An 18,801-nucleotide genomic window follows, 5' to 3' on the forward strand; every position below is an offset into this window, starting at 1 on the left:
TCTGCATGTCCTTATGTATAAGTTTAAAATTCTTACTTGGCAAAATGAACTTTTATGTTCCGGCACTGTGTTGGGCACTTTACCCCTGTAATCCCAACAGCAACACTATCATGTAGGTATGATTACTATTTTTCATACCACATTACATAAGCAAACCACAGCTAGAGAAGTTAAGTCCAAGGATATAGCACTACTAAGTGGCAGAGCTAGGAGCCAAACCCCAGTCTGTCACCTTCCATACCTCAGTTACACTGTCAATTAGCACCACTCTTTTTCTAGGACTTCTCAAATTTTCTATTTACTCTTCGTAGAAATCATTTCTTTTTTAACCTTAAATTTTGTATTCTTCAAGTCTTGCTAATATTTCCCATATTTATTCTCTCTCTCTCACGCATGCACACATACGCACGTCCCTTACTTACCTTACTGATTCTATCTACTGAAATAAAAAAGACTTTCATTAATCTTGTTTTTGTTTTGTTTTGCTTTGTTTTTAAATCTCCACAGGTATATCAGATTCCTATCAAAGTGGCTGCCCAGGAGGATAGACACACTGATAACACATTTTAGGTGTCATGAGGGGAATGAATCTCAGTAAAACCGAGCAGGGGGTAGTGACAGTGCACATAAGGGAACTGCTCTGTTGGACCCCAGTCCATTAAACCTGATGTTCTTAACTTAGAATTTCTTCAGAGAAGCTCCTAGTTGCCTAACACTTCTTCATTCATAATTTTAAGATCAAGTTACACTTTAAACATTAGCAAGTCATATGCTAAGGCACTCGTAAAAGACTTTTTTTCACTTTTCCCTTCTCTCTAATGTTACTGATTCCACACAGGCAATCTAACTAGATATCATTCATTTTTTTTCTAGAGCCTTCACAATTATTTACATTTCTTTACCCCACAGGGGCAGTAATTATGTAAAAATTTCAGCCTAATTTCTCTTATGTCCAGAAGTAGTTTTTTTATGACCAAATCCCATTGATCCCATTTGTACTCATCACTTCTAAGTAGTCAGATTGACCCTGTTTGCTAAATTCACCGGGACTGAGATTCCTGCATAAAAGACCAAGCTTTCTCCATTTATTTCCAAGCGCAAATATAAAACTTTAAAACTCTTTTTTTCCTATTCATTAAAGAACAAAAGTTGGTATGGGTGAAGGAATAGGAGAAGAAATTAACACTAATGTCAAATCTAAGGAAACCTTTAAGGCACTGTTTTTTTGTGTGTGTGTTTGTTTATTTTTTAATTGTTATTTATGTTGAACAATTCTTTTTAGCTTGCCGACTGTGCAAAGAACCCTAAAGAATTTAATGCTAATTAAATTCACTAGTCAATGTTCAGTTTATAAAGAAAATTGTTGCTTTTGTAGGTCTCAGTTATTTATACAATAAAGTTCTTCTCCAAATGATGTTCCTTACAGAAATATATTGCTTCATGAGTTAAAGTTTCATTTTACAACTTTTCTATAAAACATATATATAAAGCACAATATCCATGTTTTATAGTTCTTAGAAACACAATGATCACTGGCTAACTTTTTAAAGATTTTTCTAAAGAAAATAATTAAATTTAAAAATTAAACTAAATTAATATGTAATTACTGATTTTGAAAGAAATCGAAATTTTAAAAATAAAGCTTAACTATGAAAATAGAAACATATTTCATCCAAACTAGTATATGCTTTACTAGTTTATTACTTGAAACTATAAAAAGTTTGCTTAAAATTTAGTTGCTCTTCCCAAAGTTCAGTAAAAAAAGTGCCCTCCAATTTGTTTTAACATTTCATTAAATTAATAACAAATAAATGGATAGCTATTTGTAAACACTTTGGCACAGATGTCAATAATAACTGCATAATCACAAAAGCCAGAAAAACAATACTGACATCCTACAGACACAAACCAAGTTTAAATAGTTTTCCACATAATAAGGACAAAGTCTACATTTGTAGTGAAGTTTAGTGTATTTTTATTTTACTTGTGATACGAATAGATACTGAAGATAATTATAAATAACTGCCATGGTCAGTCTTGTTTTAGAAAGTGAAGAGCCAAATGGCATATATATTTAAATTCACCATGAAAGTTTCTTAATGAGGTTAGCTTTAAACATATGAGGCATCATTGTATGATAAAAGAGAGGCAGACAGAAGAAAGGAAGGAAGAAAAAAGGTTGCCATATTTGTATCCGGCCCACATCTACTTTTAAGTAACATTATTGAAATAGTTCCTTTAGGAGTAAGATGTTAGATAACAATTTACGCTTTTATTAATGGAAATCTCCACTTACTGTAGCCTCATTGCAAACCGTGCACTTAACGACATGCTGGTGAAGCTTGCCATCCAAATTGATTAGAGATTGGCACACACGGCAGTTTATTACTGGAATACCACTGGCATCTGGACTGGCAATGGCTGTATATGGAGGTGGGAGTTCCGCTGAAAAGATATTAGTCGCTGAATCAGAGTTCAGAGAAATTATTATGGCTGGTTTGAGCATATAAGCAATAGAAGTGAAGTAGAAACTATCAAAAATTTCCCCCATTCTTGTATTTATGTTTTCAAAGTTAGCCTACTTATCCTAGTTTCAGAACATAAACACACATGGGACTATCTTGTCGAGTAGAATAATTCTTAACTCTGATAAAATCTAAATCATGTTTGCCTAGGTCTTCCCAATGACCCAGTTTCCTTTCACTAACCTATACTCAAAATACCCACTCCATTCCTATGTGTAAATTCATAGAGCCTATGATAGGAGAGTAGTGATTTATGCTACACTTAACACTAGTGATCTGACTACCAAGAAACAGAAACAGTCAGTGAAACTAAAGTTTTAGAATCACTTATGCATACACATAAATTTTGTAGCTGCCATGCTCTCTCTTTATACTGGACTGCTGGCTATGACTAGAATAAAATAAGGTTTTGGAGGCAGTCAAGGAGAGACAAAAATGAACCTTGGAAAACTAAACTTACCAGCATGAAACAAAGATGGAAACCATGCTAATTCAGAGACAAAACAGAAATAAAGTAAATTTAACAACTTTTAGTGTAAAATTTTTACTTACCATTAAAAAATTTAAGAAACACACTAAACTGTTTATGGGTAAAAAAAATATGATCTCTGAAATTAAATACCCCAACAACAAGAAAAACAACAAAGAATGGGGAAATAGAAGAATAGCAAAATGTTGATTTCTTATGAAGATAATGACACAGAAGGCCATATTGCTTTTACTGCTTTTGTGTGTTTGAAAGTTTCCATAATGCAAAGACACTCACACATTTTTTTAATTGTACATATTTGTGAGTTATAGTGTGTTGTTTCAAATCGTGAATGCACTGTACAATGATTCACTTATGGTACATAGCATATCCATCGCCTAAACATTTATCTTTTCCTTGTGGTGATTACATTTAAGATCCTTTTTTCTACCTATTCAGAAATATACAATACAATATTATTAGCTATAGACAGCTTCTAACACCAGAATTTACTCTTCCTATCTACCTGTAACTTTGTACCTGTTAGTACGCTTCTTCTCGAACCCCCCACCCCATCTCTTCCCACCCCTCTGGTAGCCATTATTCTATTCTCTATTTCTGTAAGAACCACCTAATTAATTAATTAATTTGCTTATTTATTGTAGATTCCATATATGAATGAGATTATGAGGTATTTGTCTTTCTGTACCTGGTTTACTTCACTTAAAATAATGGTCTACAGCTCTATCCATGTTGCTGCAAACAATAGGATTTTGTTCTTTTATAGCTGAATAGTATTCCATTGTGTATATACACCACATTTTTTAAGACCATTCATCCACTGATGGACATTTAGTTCATTCCATCAAACTGCTTTTTTGGAGAGTCCTAAGGTTTACTAAGGGGGTAAAGGATGGAGGCCCAGTTTCAGAACCAAGCATTCATCTGCCAGAAGTGTTATTATTTGTTACCAAAGTCTGAGGAAAGGAATCCTGGTATACTACTCCAGAATCGGATTCCTACAGAGGACTGCCTAACCTTTTTCTGCAGCTATCTCAATTATAGGCATAGAAGGCCTTTTCAAGGTAACGTACTCTCTGAGATTTAGAAAGGGCCACACCCTAACACATGATTGAAACACCGCCAAAGAGAAATGATATCTCAAGAGGCTTCTACAACACTATAAAATACAATCACAATCATGGAAAGAGCTATTTTTGAAACAGAGGTTTTCTATCTACTGTATTAGATTTTGAACTTTGTGATATTTTTAGAAGAATGAGAGCATAACACATTATGGTATGTTTAAAATCTATGTATTACCACCTGGCATCCTTGGGGTTTAACACATAGATTTTTTTTCAGACTGCCAAAGATTAACAACAAGTGCTGTTTATTCAAATGATTCATAATAAGCTGGATTTCTGCAGCAGCGAAAGCTTTGAAAGAGGCCACTTTGAAATGACAGTATGCTCACATTTCTGGGAGGCTTATACTACAACACCGGCAAATGTTGATCTTGAAAAGAAGCTATGCATCTGTTAAATTATAAAAATAGCTTTAAATCTTGAAAGAATTTGCAGTTGATCTACAGTGACCTGTAATGTATTCAAGAAGACAAAAACAATTAAAAAAAAACGAGTCAACAATACATTTAAGACCTTGCAGTCTGTAGATTACTTTACCATGTTTCAATAAAGAAGGCATTATTCTGGGAAAAAGAATACATACTTCACTAGAAATTCAAGATACACTGCCTGATGTATAATAGTGAATATTTTTAATAATTATTCGCAATAGTATTATTAATTAAAATTGATTTCCTCTCTTGCCTTTCACTTGAGTTACCAAGTAACTTGAAGTAGTTCTCCCATAATCCCAGGTCTCAGTCTTACTCAAAATGATAGACAAGAAATTCAAAGACAAAACAATTTAAAAAAAACAAGCACACTGGAGGTAAGGGGATAAGGTGACACATTTCAACTACGCAAAAGGACACTGAAACCCATCCATTCCAACAAGCAAAAGCTTTGCTCAAAGGAATCTCCTAAGAAAATTTCAGTGGGTGATCTTAATCTTTTAAAGAGCATCAAAGCCGACAAAACCCTGTGAATTTTTCAACAACAATTTGCACTCCATAATTTGTAATCTTTTAAAAAGGAAAAGGCTTTAATGACAAAAATGTGCCTGAGTCTACTTTTTTGGAGGCATGAAAAGTAGAGGGAGGAGAACAGAGCAGCCAGTGAGGATTAGAAATCTAAAATGGGAGAGAGTATAAGCTCCGTGAGGCCGGGGACATATCTGGCTGGTTCATGTCTGGTTCACCAGCACTTGTCATAGCGACTGTTTTATGATATTTAGATGCTTACTAAATATTTATCGAATGGTTGAATGAATCAATGAAAGAGTGGATCACTGAAATTTATCAGACACATCTATTCTCTTGGAAAAATAACACTAACTATACTGCCACTACTCTCCTTGCAGAGTAGCTAGGGTCCTAGCAGGGGAGTGCAGCTTGACTGGGAAAAAAAAAGAAAAAAAAAAAAAAGGCTTTCTTCTATATAGATTCTATATAGAATGCCCTCTCTAAACCATGCTGAAAGGGATGAGATACTCAGGGGTCACCAGCCTGGCCCACCAGAAAAATGGAATCAATCCAAAAGATCAATAGGATGACAGATGTTATAGCCTAATTGCTCCACTAAACAGAGCTTCCAGGCTTTTCATTTCAGTTTTTCTGTCCATTACTTCAGCCCTAAGTTGATTTAGAGATATTTATCATACCTTTGGCCTCTCCCTATCACTCAGATTTTACCACAAGGGAACCTTCACCTATAGCTCTATTTCCTCATATAAGGGACTTGTAATCCCAGAAATTCCACAGTTAGTAAGCCTATAATAATTAGCAACTTAAATTTGCTCATTTTGTCTCTTTTTACTTTAAAACAGTCAACAGATCACCACTATTGTACTATTTTAAATTTCTGTACTAGATAGAAAGTTCACTGCAATCTCAGAACTTGGGATAATTAGATATTAAGAATCACAAAAATTCTTCATAGAGTTTTTTATTTATTTGGAAGAACTTGGTATTTAAACAATGGTTATGTTTATTATGGAGTTTGCCTAAATTAAATATCTTTTTTCCTCCATGTGAGCAGTATTTGTTAAGCTAGTAGTCCTTAATCCTAAAAACCCTTCAAAACTCCAGAATTGCACAATGTTAGAAATTCAAGCAATCTTAGGAATTATATTGTCTAATTTCTTCATTTTACAGAGCAGAAAACTGAAGCCCAGAGATTCTAACTTTTAAAGGGTTATAAGGCTTAAATAGAACTTTAGCATAGTCAAGAGCTGACTCCTGTCCCAGAGGTTTCTCCATGATAACAGCTGCCTCCCTTAATAAATGATTTAAAACAGAGAAAAGATGTAAGGATCAATGAATAGATTCTGTAAAAACAGGCAAGAATCTCATAATGAAGACTTCTGGAGAATTAGATCTGGGTTAAAGGGGATTAGGAGAAGAAGGAAGATTCAGGGAAAATGAAAAATTGAACAGAGTATGTAAAAAGAATCATTTCATGATAATAAAAACTTGACAGAAAAACTAAGACTCATAAAAGAGACAGAAAGAAAGCATATGGATCACAAGGCATACATAATGTTCTTCCTAAAACACTCAAAAGGAACCATTATTATTCTGTAAACCCACAAGTAATCAGATTACATTTTCCCATCACAAACATCAACCTATTTTATGCCAAACAACCCCTCTGTCTTGCTAATTCATCCTGGTGTATTAATCCATACATCATATTTTCCTGGATATATCCTCCAGCATTTTGAAGATTGAAATGGTTTTGCGGGATTGCTCTGACCTTTAATTACCTCAGTTATTCCTTTATAAGTCTCTTCCCAATGGCAATATTTGTCAGTTTAATTCACTTACTTCACTAACATACTCTTTATATTCAACACTTCAGACTCCTGACAAAGACATATCAAAATTGAAAAATGACATCAGATTAAAATGAGAGATATTTTAAGATACTACAATTATAGGAGGAGCAAGAACAATATAAAGGAGCAGCCTGTGAAGAAAACCTGTTTTTTTCCTCTCCAATTTTCATTACAGGTGTTTATTTTCTCTGAGAATCTTTGTAGAGAGTGTGGGTTAGGGACAGACTGAGCTTGGCCACTGTGGGATAGCTGCTTTTACGGTCAAACCTCTCTAGTTCAGTTCAACACAGAGAAAGGGAAGACCACTTTCTGTTCCTCCCCTTCGCTGAATCCAAAGAAATAAAACTATTCTAGGAGACTCTTGGGTTCTCCCAGAACCACGTCACTCTCACGAGGATCCATCTGCCAGAAATGCGATTGGAAGGTCAAAGTGCTAGTTATCAGTTTACTGACCCTCAGCTCTAAATCCACCCTTCTCTACTCTGCTTTGTGATGTTGGAGCTGGAATTCTACAGACCATTTTGGTTTTGCCAGCGGATTCCAGCTCCAGGTTATGCTCTGTTAATAGGAGGTGACAGAGGAAGCCTTCAAGGCTGGGAGAGGAAGAAGGGCCTTGTTCCTTCTGTTTGTTACCTGTTTGCTTCCTTTGAGCTTCCAATCTGCTTGCTGTTTCTCTGAATGTCACCCCAGGAGTAGTATTTCATTGTGTCCTCCCTCTCCCCTCAGAGAAGACCTCAGCCAGCCAGTGCCCTTTCCCCAGAGTTCAGAGACACCAGCACCAACTGCCAGTGCCTCTTCTTCAGAAGTGATGTTTCAGTACTGCAGGAACCCTCCTCTACATCACCAAGTTTTAATATTCTAATTTTTTCTTTGTTCTCTCAGCCCTAGTGGTGGTAGCTGCTTCCTGCTTCATCCTAGATATCTTAGAGTAATCTGTTTACCTTGCAGTTACCTAGTCAACTTTATACCTAGTTAACAATTGCTTCTATTAAATTCTATTGTGTGTTTTCTGTCTTCTGACCAGGTCCTAACCGATACTGAAACTCGTACCAGAAAGTGATTCCAGGAAACACACACTCAAAGATAGAATTAGAGAAGTGGTTTTGGTCAACTTAAACTTAAATGCTGTGCTGAGCTCCTTACCAGTGGAAATGGGATGGCTCAGATTATCCCGAGGTAGACTGTGATGTTTGTGGCTCCTTCACTTGATTATCATACTGTGTATATTGTAATGATACATTATACGTTATATCATTGTTACTTGACAGTGATATTTACTATATGGACTGTGATGTGGATGGATTCTCATTAATACACTGGACCATTACAGAAAGAAAACCAGAAGATCAAGTCTTTAAACTCTCAGTTCAAGTAATGGTTAGAGAACCATAGAACTTCTATCACAGTCTTAAAAGTATCATTTATTTCTAATTAACAAAGCAATTATATTACTGGACATCAAACTCAAAATTTAATTGTGCAGATTGCAAAATTATAGCATCAGGTGAATCTGCAGCCCTACCAACTCTCTCATGGAAAGTTAGGACATTGATTGCAAAGGAGTGGAACTCTGAAACTTAGATTGAGGCCATCTGATTACACCCAAACAGAGCTAAGAAGAATCTTAAACCCCTGAGACACTCTGAGCCTCCACTGCAAGTGGAAAATAGCTTTCCCTCTTGCATCTGAGGAGACAACCTTCTCTTGCTGGAAAACTCTGTAATTACTTCACCTGAGATAGCTGCATTACAATGGGGCAGCCAGTCTCTGTAAGATCCACCCTCAAAACTAAGACCCATAACATGGGTCAAATGTCAACATGCTCTAGGAGGACAAATACAAAGTCTAATTCAGGAAGAGAAATCTTACACATCATGGGAACTGAAAGATTTTGGTAATACATATTGTCAGAAACCTAGAGAATATCTATGGGAGTGTATCCTAAAAGTCTTACACCAAAGATGATGGAAAATGATACTGAACTGAGCCAGATTTGCTGGATCAATGGTTTAAAGTGAGAAGTGGCTCTAAGAGTTTACTTGTAGGTTGATGAGACTTGGTCTTACATTTAATGAAATTGAGATGCCAGAACCTTCCTAGCATGACACAGAAGAAGCCATCAAAGGCTTAGGAAGGTAGAAATGTTAGAGCAGATTTATCATTTGAAACCTACATACCCACACCCTACTACATCCCGTGAGATGGCCCAGAGCATACTCCATTCATTAAGGCATCGATACACATGCTATTTAGAGGAGCATGTGGATCCTGCTGTGGTTTCTCTCCAGTGACCAGGCACTACAGTATGAGATGATTTTATTGAGATGCACTGCCTAATTTCAATGAGGATCATGGAATCCTGGAACAACAGGTCAAATAGCTGCACTTAAACACCAAAGACAAGGTAGGTACACTTATTGCAAAAGGTAGTTAGTAGATATTAGAACATTTTGATCCATAAGGACATTTAGCATGTTCACTGGTCCAGAGCAGCTTTATTGAAAGGCTGGCTGGTGCCTTGAGGAAGAATCCACTTTATCAATTACTATGTTTATTTCTATTTCAAGAGATGTAAATTTTTCTGGCATGATCTATGTAAAATTATATTGCTTATTTGCATGGCTCCATTCTTACTTTGTTATTTACAATATTGCTTTGGAGAAAGCAGGTGTTTACAAAAATTGAGATGCTCATTTGTAGTACAGGAAAAAAAAAATGTTTCCAGGACAAATTAATACACTAGTTTAGAAATTAAGAATCTCCTTCTATAGCATGAGGAGGCAAAGAATCCCTATTCTGTCACTCTTTCTGGACAGCTCATTTTACTACGTGACTAAAGTGTTTCTTCCTAGACAGCTCATTTTACTAAATATCACAGAATTGTATATTTTGTAAGAGAAAGCAAGACTCTCCTTGATATAACTAGGTATACACATTAAATGATAATGTACAGGTTACAAGTAGTCATAAATCACAATTATAAAAGGTACTTAAATATAATTGAACCCAAAATTTGTTTGAAGATATTTTAGATAAAAGAGAATATGAAGGGAAAAAGTGACTTCAGTATACAGGAAGGGGAGACAGTTCAACTGGATTTGTAATGTTTTATTTGCTAAAGTCCGGTAGAATTAGATGGTAAAATACATAAATTATGACATTACATTCTGTATTTTTTTCTAACTTGAAATATTTCCCCCACCTTTAAAAATCACCTAGGATTAATAGATTTTATATGAAAGGTCAATAGTTTAGTAATTTTGGAATTTGGGACATAGTCACCATAAATCTAAGCAAAATCAGATACAAATATGGGGTTTGATCAGCCTCTTAGAATAAATATTTACTTTTCAGGCATACAATAAGTAGTGAAAGATACTTAGTGAATAAGTTCCTTAAATTCTACTGCTTACTTATTTTTAAACCATAGGTTAACCAAATTTCATTTCAAAATATAAAAATTGCTATGAGATCAACTTTAGTAGAAAGGAGAATAGTAGTTACTAGAGGCTGGGAAGGGTAGAGGGGACGAGGCATAGGGAGAGGTTGGTTAACAGACAGAATTACAGGAGGAATGTTCTAGTGTCCACAGTAGGGTGACTACAGTTAACAACAATTGATTCCATATTTTCAAACAGCTAGAAGAGAGGATTTTGAATGCTCCCAACACAAAGAAATGATAAATGTTTGAGGTGATAGATATGCTAATTACCCCGATTGATCATTACACATTGTATACATGAATCAAAATAACACACTATACTCCATAAACATGTACAATTATTATGTCAATTAAAAATAATAATTATAAAATAAATTTTTAAACTACAGATTGTATACCAGCCAGCCACCAGAAAACAAAACAAACAAACAAGAAAAAGAGATAGCTAAAGGAACACAGAAGTTGAGCCATTAAGATGGCAGTTCCCCATGGTAGCCAGCAGAGGTTACAGCTAAGGAGTTCCTTCCTTTGCCACATGGACATTTCTAACGAGGAAAGGGATCTGACCACGTGCAATACTGGAACACTTCTGTCTTTTATTCTCACATTTATCCATGGGCTCCCTGTAAAACCTTTACTCCCTAAGTGACTTCATTGTCACCATCACGCCACCCTTTTTTGTTTTTTAGGTCTATGATTCATTCATATGACTGATATTTGTTGAGTGCCTAGATCATATGCAAGGGGTTAGAAATAAAAGAGACAGGAATCCTATCTCCCTCCTTGTCTCTCTCAATAGCATCACATACACAAAACACTTACTTGTAATACTTATATAGTGGAAATGTGACATACTGCTTTGGGAACATATATCTTCCAGCAAAAGAGGTTAGAAAAGACTGCATGAAAGAAAGGGAACTGCATGTTAAATTTTAATGTTACAGTTTCCAGAATCCTTTTCCTACTTACTCATCTACCTGTAGGAAGTAAAAAATAAACCTCTCTCTGAAAAAGACTAGAAATGGCTAATAAATGATACTAGTATGAGGCAAGGAGTATAGTCTTAGGAAAAGCATGTAGACACAGTGATGTTTCCCATCTTAAAACAAGATTTTTCCTATTAAGATCGTAACAGGCTTCAATAACTGACCAAATCAAACATGATGAAATGTTTAGGTACAATGACAAGGACCTGTGTAGAGATGTGGGGACAAGGTCTAAAAAATGGCTTTTGTTAATGTGTTCAGTGAACTAATCAAGGATAAACAACACAATGTGACCAAAGTATAATGTATTTTTTTGATATATTGAATTTTTTATTAGAAATATATTTAAATGGCTCAAAAATCAAAATAATGTAAAAAGGTGTATGCTCAGAATTGTTACTCCAACCCTCATGCCCATCTACCATGTCCTACTTCAGAGATTTCCACTTATGTTATTCTTTTATGTATTTTTACAGTGTTTCTTTAAGCTAGCACAGGTAATATACACATATTCATAGTCTCATTTCCTCCATCTTTCTTACACAAAAACAAGTGTACCTTATACACTGTTCATCTTGCTTTCCTTACTGTTGGGAAAATAGAATAATTTAATCAGGCTCCTCTCGCCTCAGGGCCAATTGGGGGTGGTTCAGTAAACAAACTGTGTGTGGGGGTGGGTGGAGTTGTTGCACATGAGTGGGCGCTGCGGCTTTGCTGGCATCTGCCTCAGGTGACTGCTCAGCGCGGCCATGCTTTCCAAACTAAGGCTTCCAAGGACCTGTTTGCCAGTTACCTAGCTCATAGACCTATGTGTGAGGGGTCTGGTGACCCAGCCTGGCATGTGAGTGGTCTGGGGACCCAGCCTGATGTGTGAAGGGTTTGTGACCCAGTCTGGACAACAGGCTTGAGGGGTCTGTGAGCTCCAGACCCAGCCTTAGTGGGGCAATTGGCCCAGTCAGCAGTATTACGGGCAGGTAAAAGAGCCTGACAATTGGCGGAATCGGCAGGATTCCGACATACTCATGTAGCTTTACAATAGTCATAGTCTGCAACAGGATTCTGAGCAGATACAGGAACTGAAAGCCCTGTGAATATGCTCTGCCCATTGGCCACTTTCCTGTTGACCAGGATCTGGTTGCTGTACACTGTACTACAAGGCAGCACAGACCAGGTAATACAATGCAAAACCCCTCAGGATGGGGAGGAAATGTGGCTATCCTTGAGCTTGTGGTGCCCAGTGGCCACTTTTCTGCTGATCGGAGCCTGGGTGCTGATTACTATGCTGCAAACTGATCGAGATTTGCTGCAGGAAGCAGAGTTGTTGGAAGCAAGGACGATTATCCTGGAGGATGATGTGCAGCAACTGGCCACTCCTGCCTCTCACACCAGGGAAGATGACAAACTCAATAATGAGATGGGGAAAACCATGCATCTCCAGGCATGACCTATTGTGCACGAGAAATTGAGACAGTAAAGCAGCAGAAACAGGGAGAGTCCCTGGTGGATGCAGCTATGGGACCTGGGGTGGATGGTGTAATGTGCTCTAGAGATGATATAGTAAACACATGTTGCGTTTGTCTGAAGGGAAAAGGCTTGGTGGGTACCACTTAAACCCAATGGCTGGCCAAGTGCTGTATAAACCCGAGAGAAGAGTGCCACATGCAGATGGACAGATGACCCAAGGATGGGTACTCCTGCAGGATTTCAAGTATGTTTTCACCTGGTGAAAAGGGGGAAAAGTTAGTCTCCATTACTATATGCCTGTCTCGGTGGCAGTGGTTACAGGAGAGCCACAGATATGCACAGGGGCAGGGCAGCCACTCCTTGATGGACTGGGAAAATGCAGCTGTTTGAACTGTGGGTGAATGCTGCTGAACTGCCTGAGCCTGAGTGAGTAGCCAGTGTAAGCTGAGCTGATTGAAGTAATTCAAAAGCCAGAATATAAAAGGGAAGCAGAGCACAGAGATTTGGAAAATTTGCAGCCTGGCCATGAGGCAGAAAAGTAGAGAGCAGGAGAAAAATGCAAGGGTGAAGCACATAAACTGTTTGCTACAGACATTATCTTGGCTGTGAGGCAGCCAGATGCTAAAAACCAGGACAATGGGAAAAAAGCCCTAAAGGTATTTGAGAAGTCTGGATGGGTGCCCCACTCATCACAGGCCCTAAGGGTGTTTGAGAAGTTTGAGAGAGCACCCCTCCCATCCTAGAAAGACTGAGTTATCCTGTAGGACAGACCTGGGGCACTGCTGCCCTCAGCAAACTGCTCCCTGCATCCCAGCCACTCTGGCTGGAGTAATCCTGCCTCAGCACCTCCGAAGAGCAAAAGCCACAAAGCTTGGTGGTGTTCACGCTGTGTTAAGTTTACAGAGCAGCAGTATATGAGAGCAGTGGAGGCGTGGCAACCTTCACCTAGATTTCAGAAGATGTATGAAAAAGCTGGGGGACTCAGGTGGAGATCTGCTGCAGGGGTGGAGCCACTGCAGAGGTCATCTACAGAGCAATGTGGAGCAGAAAGGTGGGGTCAGAGCCCCCACAGAGAACCCGCACTGAGGAAATGTCTAGTGGATCCAGGATGGCGAGACTGCCACCAGGAGCCCAGAACCGTGGGGCTGCTGGCAGTGTGCAGCGCCAGCTTGGAAAAGATGCAGGCACCAGGAGCAAGGTTGCCCAATGCTTTAGGGCTCTGGGTCCCCCAGTGTGCTTAGCGTTTGCCCTGTTTGGGTTCTGGATTTGTTTGAGGTCTGTCTTTCCTTTCTATTCCTCCCTTCTGGAATGGGAATGTGTACCCAATGTCTGTCCCACTGTATCTTGGAAGTAGATAAATTTGTTTTTGAATCTTTACAGGTTCAGGGCTGAAAGGAGTTTTCCCTTTAGTTTCAGATGAGACTTTGGACTTTTGAGTTGGTGCTGCAACAAGCTAAAGACTTTTCGGACTGGTAGGGAATGTGTAATATGTGAATGTAAGGGTCATTTATCCTAAGAGAACATCGCAGAAAATTCTGAACCTGTAGATTGTACTGCGAGGGACACTGAAGGGGTGGATTGTTGAGAAAATAGAATAATTTAATCAGGCTCCCCTCACCTCAGGATCAGTTGGGGGTGGTTCAGTAAACAAATTGTGTGGGGGGGGGCGGGGAGTTAGTACACATGCACGGCGCCATGGCTTTGCTGGCATCTGCCTCAGGCATCTGCTCCATGCGGCCATCTTTTCCAACCTATGGCTTCCGAGGACCTGTTTGCCAGTTACCTAGCTCATAGACCTGTGTGTGAGGGGTCTGGTGACCCAGCCTGGTGTGTGAGGGGTTTGAGGACCCAGCCTGGTGTGTGAGAGGTCTGGGGACCCAGCCTGGTATGTGAAGGGTTTGTGACCCAGTCTGGACAACAGGCTTGAGGGGTCTGTGAGCCCCAGACCCAGCCCTAGCAGGGCAATTGGCCCAGTCGGCAGGATTACGGGCAGGTAAAAGAGCCTGACAATCAGTGACGTCAGCAGGATTCTGACATAGTCATGTAGCTTTACACTTACTTTACAGCATATCCAGGAAATCCTTTCATAACAGTATATAGAGTTGCCTTGTTTCTTTTTCCACTACATAGCATTTCATTCTGTGGATAGGCATGGCTTACAGTGCTGGCTTTACAGTATGCCACAGATTCTGTGGCACTCCTCCCACTGAGAGGTGAAATCTATGTAACTTCACCTTGAACCCAGGTGATTTATAACTGTGTTGACCAATACAGCATGGCAGAAGAGATGCTATATATGACTTTTGAGACTGGGTCATAAAAGACCATATGGCTTCTACTTAGATCATCTTGTATTCACTCATATTTGATAGTTTTAATAATGACCTATGTCCTCATTAGGGGATGGCAGCTAATCCAAACACTACTTTTCTGAGCCCAGCAAAGTATCCTTTACAGAGAACCAAAACAAATCCCTGAATTCTATAAATTTGGAAAATACTTCTGTGTATAGGAATAACAAACCAAAGTGTTTTTCCTATACTCTTACTTGGCAACAATTAACACAGAAGACTTCTGTGACCAAATGTGTGGGGGAGTTCATGTTACCCACACACTGAGCAATTCTGCAGCAGACACCAGCTGGGTGTCCTCTAATTCAGTTCAATTCTGATACTATCTACCTGGAGATAAAATCAGATCCCACAGGTTGAGGACTCAGTCCCACAAGACTGCACCCACTTCAGATGCCAATCACAAATCCAGGCCTCCAGAACTTCTGACCAACCAGCTTCAAGTTGGGGTCACAAAGACCCCCTCTTTGTGTGCGACTAGTTTGCTAGAGTAGTTCAACACCTACATGTACCCATTTATTATAAAGAACATTTCAAAGGATACAGATGAAGAGATGCATAGGGCGAGGTGTGGGGAAAGAGGCGTGGCGCTTCCATGTCTTCCCCAGGCACATCATGCTCCAAGAACTTCCAAGTGTTCACTAACCAGAAGCTCTCAGAACCCAGTCCTTTTGGGTCTTTGTGGAGGCTTTATTAAATAGGTATGATTGATTAAATCACTGGCTGTTGGTGATCAACTCAACCTTCAGCCCCTTTCCCTTCCCCCAGGTTAGAGGATAGGGTTGAACATTCCAATCCTCTAATCCTGCCTTGGCCTTCCTGGTGGCCAGCCTGGACTTCTGTAGCTATTTGGGGGCTGCCAGCCCAGTCAATGTATTAGCATACAAAAAGACATTGCTTTAGAGATTCTGAGGATTTTAGCAAATGTATGCCAGGAAACAAGAACAAAGACCAAATACATATTTCACATCACATCAATGCTTTTGTTAGAAAATTTTAACATAATTTTGTATTAGTTTGTAGAACCCATACAACAGTAGAAATCAATTTTTATTTGAGAAATGTCCTATGATATATTATGAAATATCTGTGAAAATCTTCTCACTGTAAATCTACTATCATTTCTATATTGTTTCTCCTCTGGATGTTGAATCAGCACTTATTTAATCTCTGAAACTAAAATTGTTTCAAATTCTTCCTCTGCAGATATCACATGTTCAAATGTTGAACAAGTAGGGATTTTCTTGTACATTTTTTAAAAGTCCATATTATGAATCTACCAAGCTTAAATATCTCAACAAAATATGGAAGAAGGAGTTTGCCATTGCCTTAAGAAATACATGCTTAGAATAAAATTCCCTACCAGTTATGTAGCACATATAAATACATTCTACAGAGGAATAAAACATTGCATGCTTGTTGGGCTTCTGATCCCTAAAAGAGTCATGTAACACTCTTTAATATTCAATACACAATTTTCCAATTTCCAAAAGGGTACTGGAAGAAATAGGAATTTAAGTGAAGAGGGACATTGTAAGTAAAAGAGGTAAGAAAGGATAACAAGCACCTATATTTTAAAGTTGTAGATATATTTTCCTATGTGTATCAGATTCCTTACAAAGAACAACTGTGTCATTGAATATAAAAGCCAAAGGGAACATAATATACCACTCCTTTTACAAATGTGGGAAACTGAGGCCCTGAGATGTAAAGTAACTATTTCAATGTCAAACAGATAGTAACTGGCAGAAATAAGAAATAACTCAAGCCTCAGGTCTCCCAGGTCAAACAACAGCTGCGGAGAGATCTTCTCTGAGACTATAAAGTCACACAATGCCTGACAAACTCACCTGAAGTCCAGGGAAAGGAGCTATGCTTTTTGCTTCTTTTTCACATTTTTTTTTTATTCTTACTAAAAAAAAGAAACTCACTTTACAACAACAACTGGGGGGAAAATATCTAGAAAAGTATGAAAGCAACACAAACTGCTTTGCACTCACCCCTCCCCCAAAAAGCATAAAAGCCCTCTTAAAAGAATGAAAAACAGCAGGAAGAATGTATCCCTTTTAGGATCTATTAAAGGTATGTCATTCCCGTTTTGTTCAATACCTCTTAGTCATTATGAAAATGAAACATAAAACAGCTGAGCACAAAGCTGTATCCAGGTTTGTCTGCTTTTCCCCAAAATGGAAGGATTAGGGTTTCCATTTGGATCATTTCCCAGATAGTTGTTCATTGCCCTTCAAGATAGTTACGAACACTCATCTTACTAATTCTCCTTCCAACATCTGTATCCATCTGATTAACATCTGTATCCATCTGGCAAATCTTGCAAAAATTTAACAGAATGCTCTACCTTAGAAGTTTGATATTCCTGAAAAGAGTTCACATAGCCCTTGGAAATAAAGTGAAAGTTAAGAGCATCATAAGGGAAATGTTATACACTTACATGAATTATTGAAAGAAATTTGCTCTCTAATCCCAATGTCTTCTTAAACTCCAGACCTGTACATCCAACTGCTTACCTAAAGTCTCCGATTGAATGATGACTGAAGGTTTTTTAAGCTCAACATCTCTAACAGAATATTGGTTTCCACTTTTCTTCTCCTCCCACATGCATGGCCAACTCTTCCTCCTGTTTGCCTATCTCAGATAAACACACAACCTTTTTCTTTGTTCCTTGGGTCATTTGTGGAGATTTGTGACTCCTTTCTTTCAACTGATTCAATCCATCAGCAAATTTTGCTGCTCTATGTTTAAAATATGTCCTGAATCCAACCACATCTCAGTCTTCCATCACCTCTACCCTAGTTCACCCCACCATCACCTTTTGCTTATTCCACTCAAATGTCCTGTTTAGTCTCATGTCTTATGTCTCTCCTCCTAATTCATTCATTAGTCTCTCCCCAATAATTCATTCTCTACATATCAACCAGGATGGCCTTCTTAAAAAGATAACATTTCATGTCTCTCCTTTGCTCCAAACCCTCCATGCTTTCTTGTTATCCTCAGAATACAATCCCATCTCCTGACAGTGGGCTACAGAGCTCTCCTGGTCTTACCTCAGTTATACCTCTGACCTCTTCTACCATACTTCCTCTAAGTCACCATACTCTAACCCACTGTCCTTGTTTTTAAGACAGCAAGTGTCATACTTGCTGTTCCCATTGCTTGGAACACTCTTTCCTTAAATTTTCCGGTGGCTGATCCTGATTCATTTTTCAGGTCTCAGAGCAATTGCTATCTCTGAAATGTCTTTCCTGAGCATCCTTTTGAAACACTTCCCACCTGGACAGTTACTCTCTATCTTCATACCCTGCTTTATTTTTTTCACTCTCTGAAATTATAATGCTTACTGTATGCATCTCTCACTGGAATGTAAGCTCCCCAACATCTGTAATAACTGTAATAACAGGCAGTCAAATATTTGAAAGGATGACTAAATAAATGAAACATTTCTCGATTAATATTTTAAAGATGTGGGGGAGAGTCAGAAGGAAATGTGTGCATTATAAAATGGAATAAAAGAATCCTGGAGCCTGATGCCTACAGAATAATGGAAAAAGATTTTTATAGGAAATGGGCTTGCCACCATACTGGA

At 38.3% G+C, this 18,801-nt stretch overlaps 1 protein-coding gene across 1 annotated transcript in view; it reads right to left on the bottom strand.

The window, feature by feature from the left end:
- Positions 1–18,801, bottom strand: part of PIP4P2 (phosphatidylinositol-4,5-bisphosphate 4-phosphatase 2) — a 49,105-nt gene that overhangs the window by 23,431 nt on the left and 6,873 nt on the right. The window contains exon 2 of the mRNA XM_063080112.1: positions 2,297–2,445. Within this exon, the coding sequence (XP_062936182.1) occupies positions 2,297–2,445 (149 nt within the window). The remainder of the gene's footprint in view (positions 1–2,296; positions 2,446–18,801) is intronic.

This window comes from Cynocephalus volans, chromosome 15, assembly GCF_027409185.1.
Source record: "Cynocephalus volans isolate mCynVol1 chromosome 15, mCynVol1.pri, whole genome shotgun sequence".
NCBI lineage: Eukaryota > Metazoa > Chordata > Mammalia > Dermoptera > Cynocephalidae > Cynocephalus > Cynocephalus volans.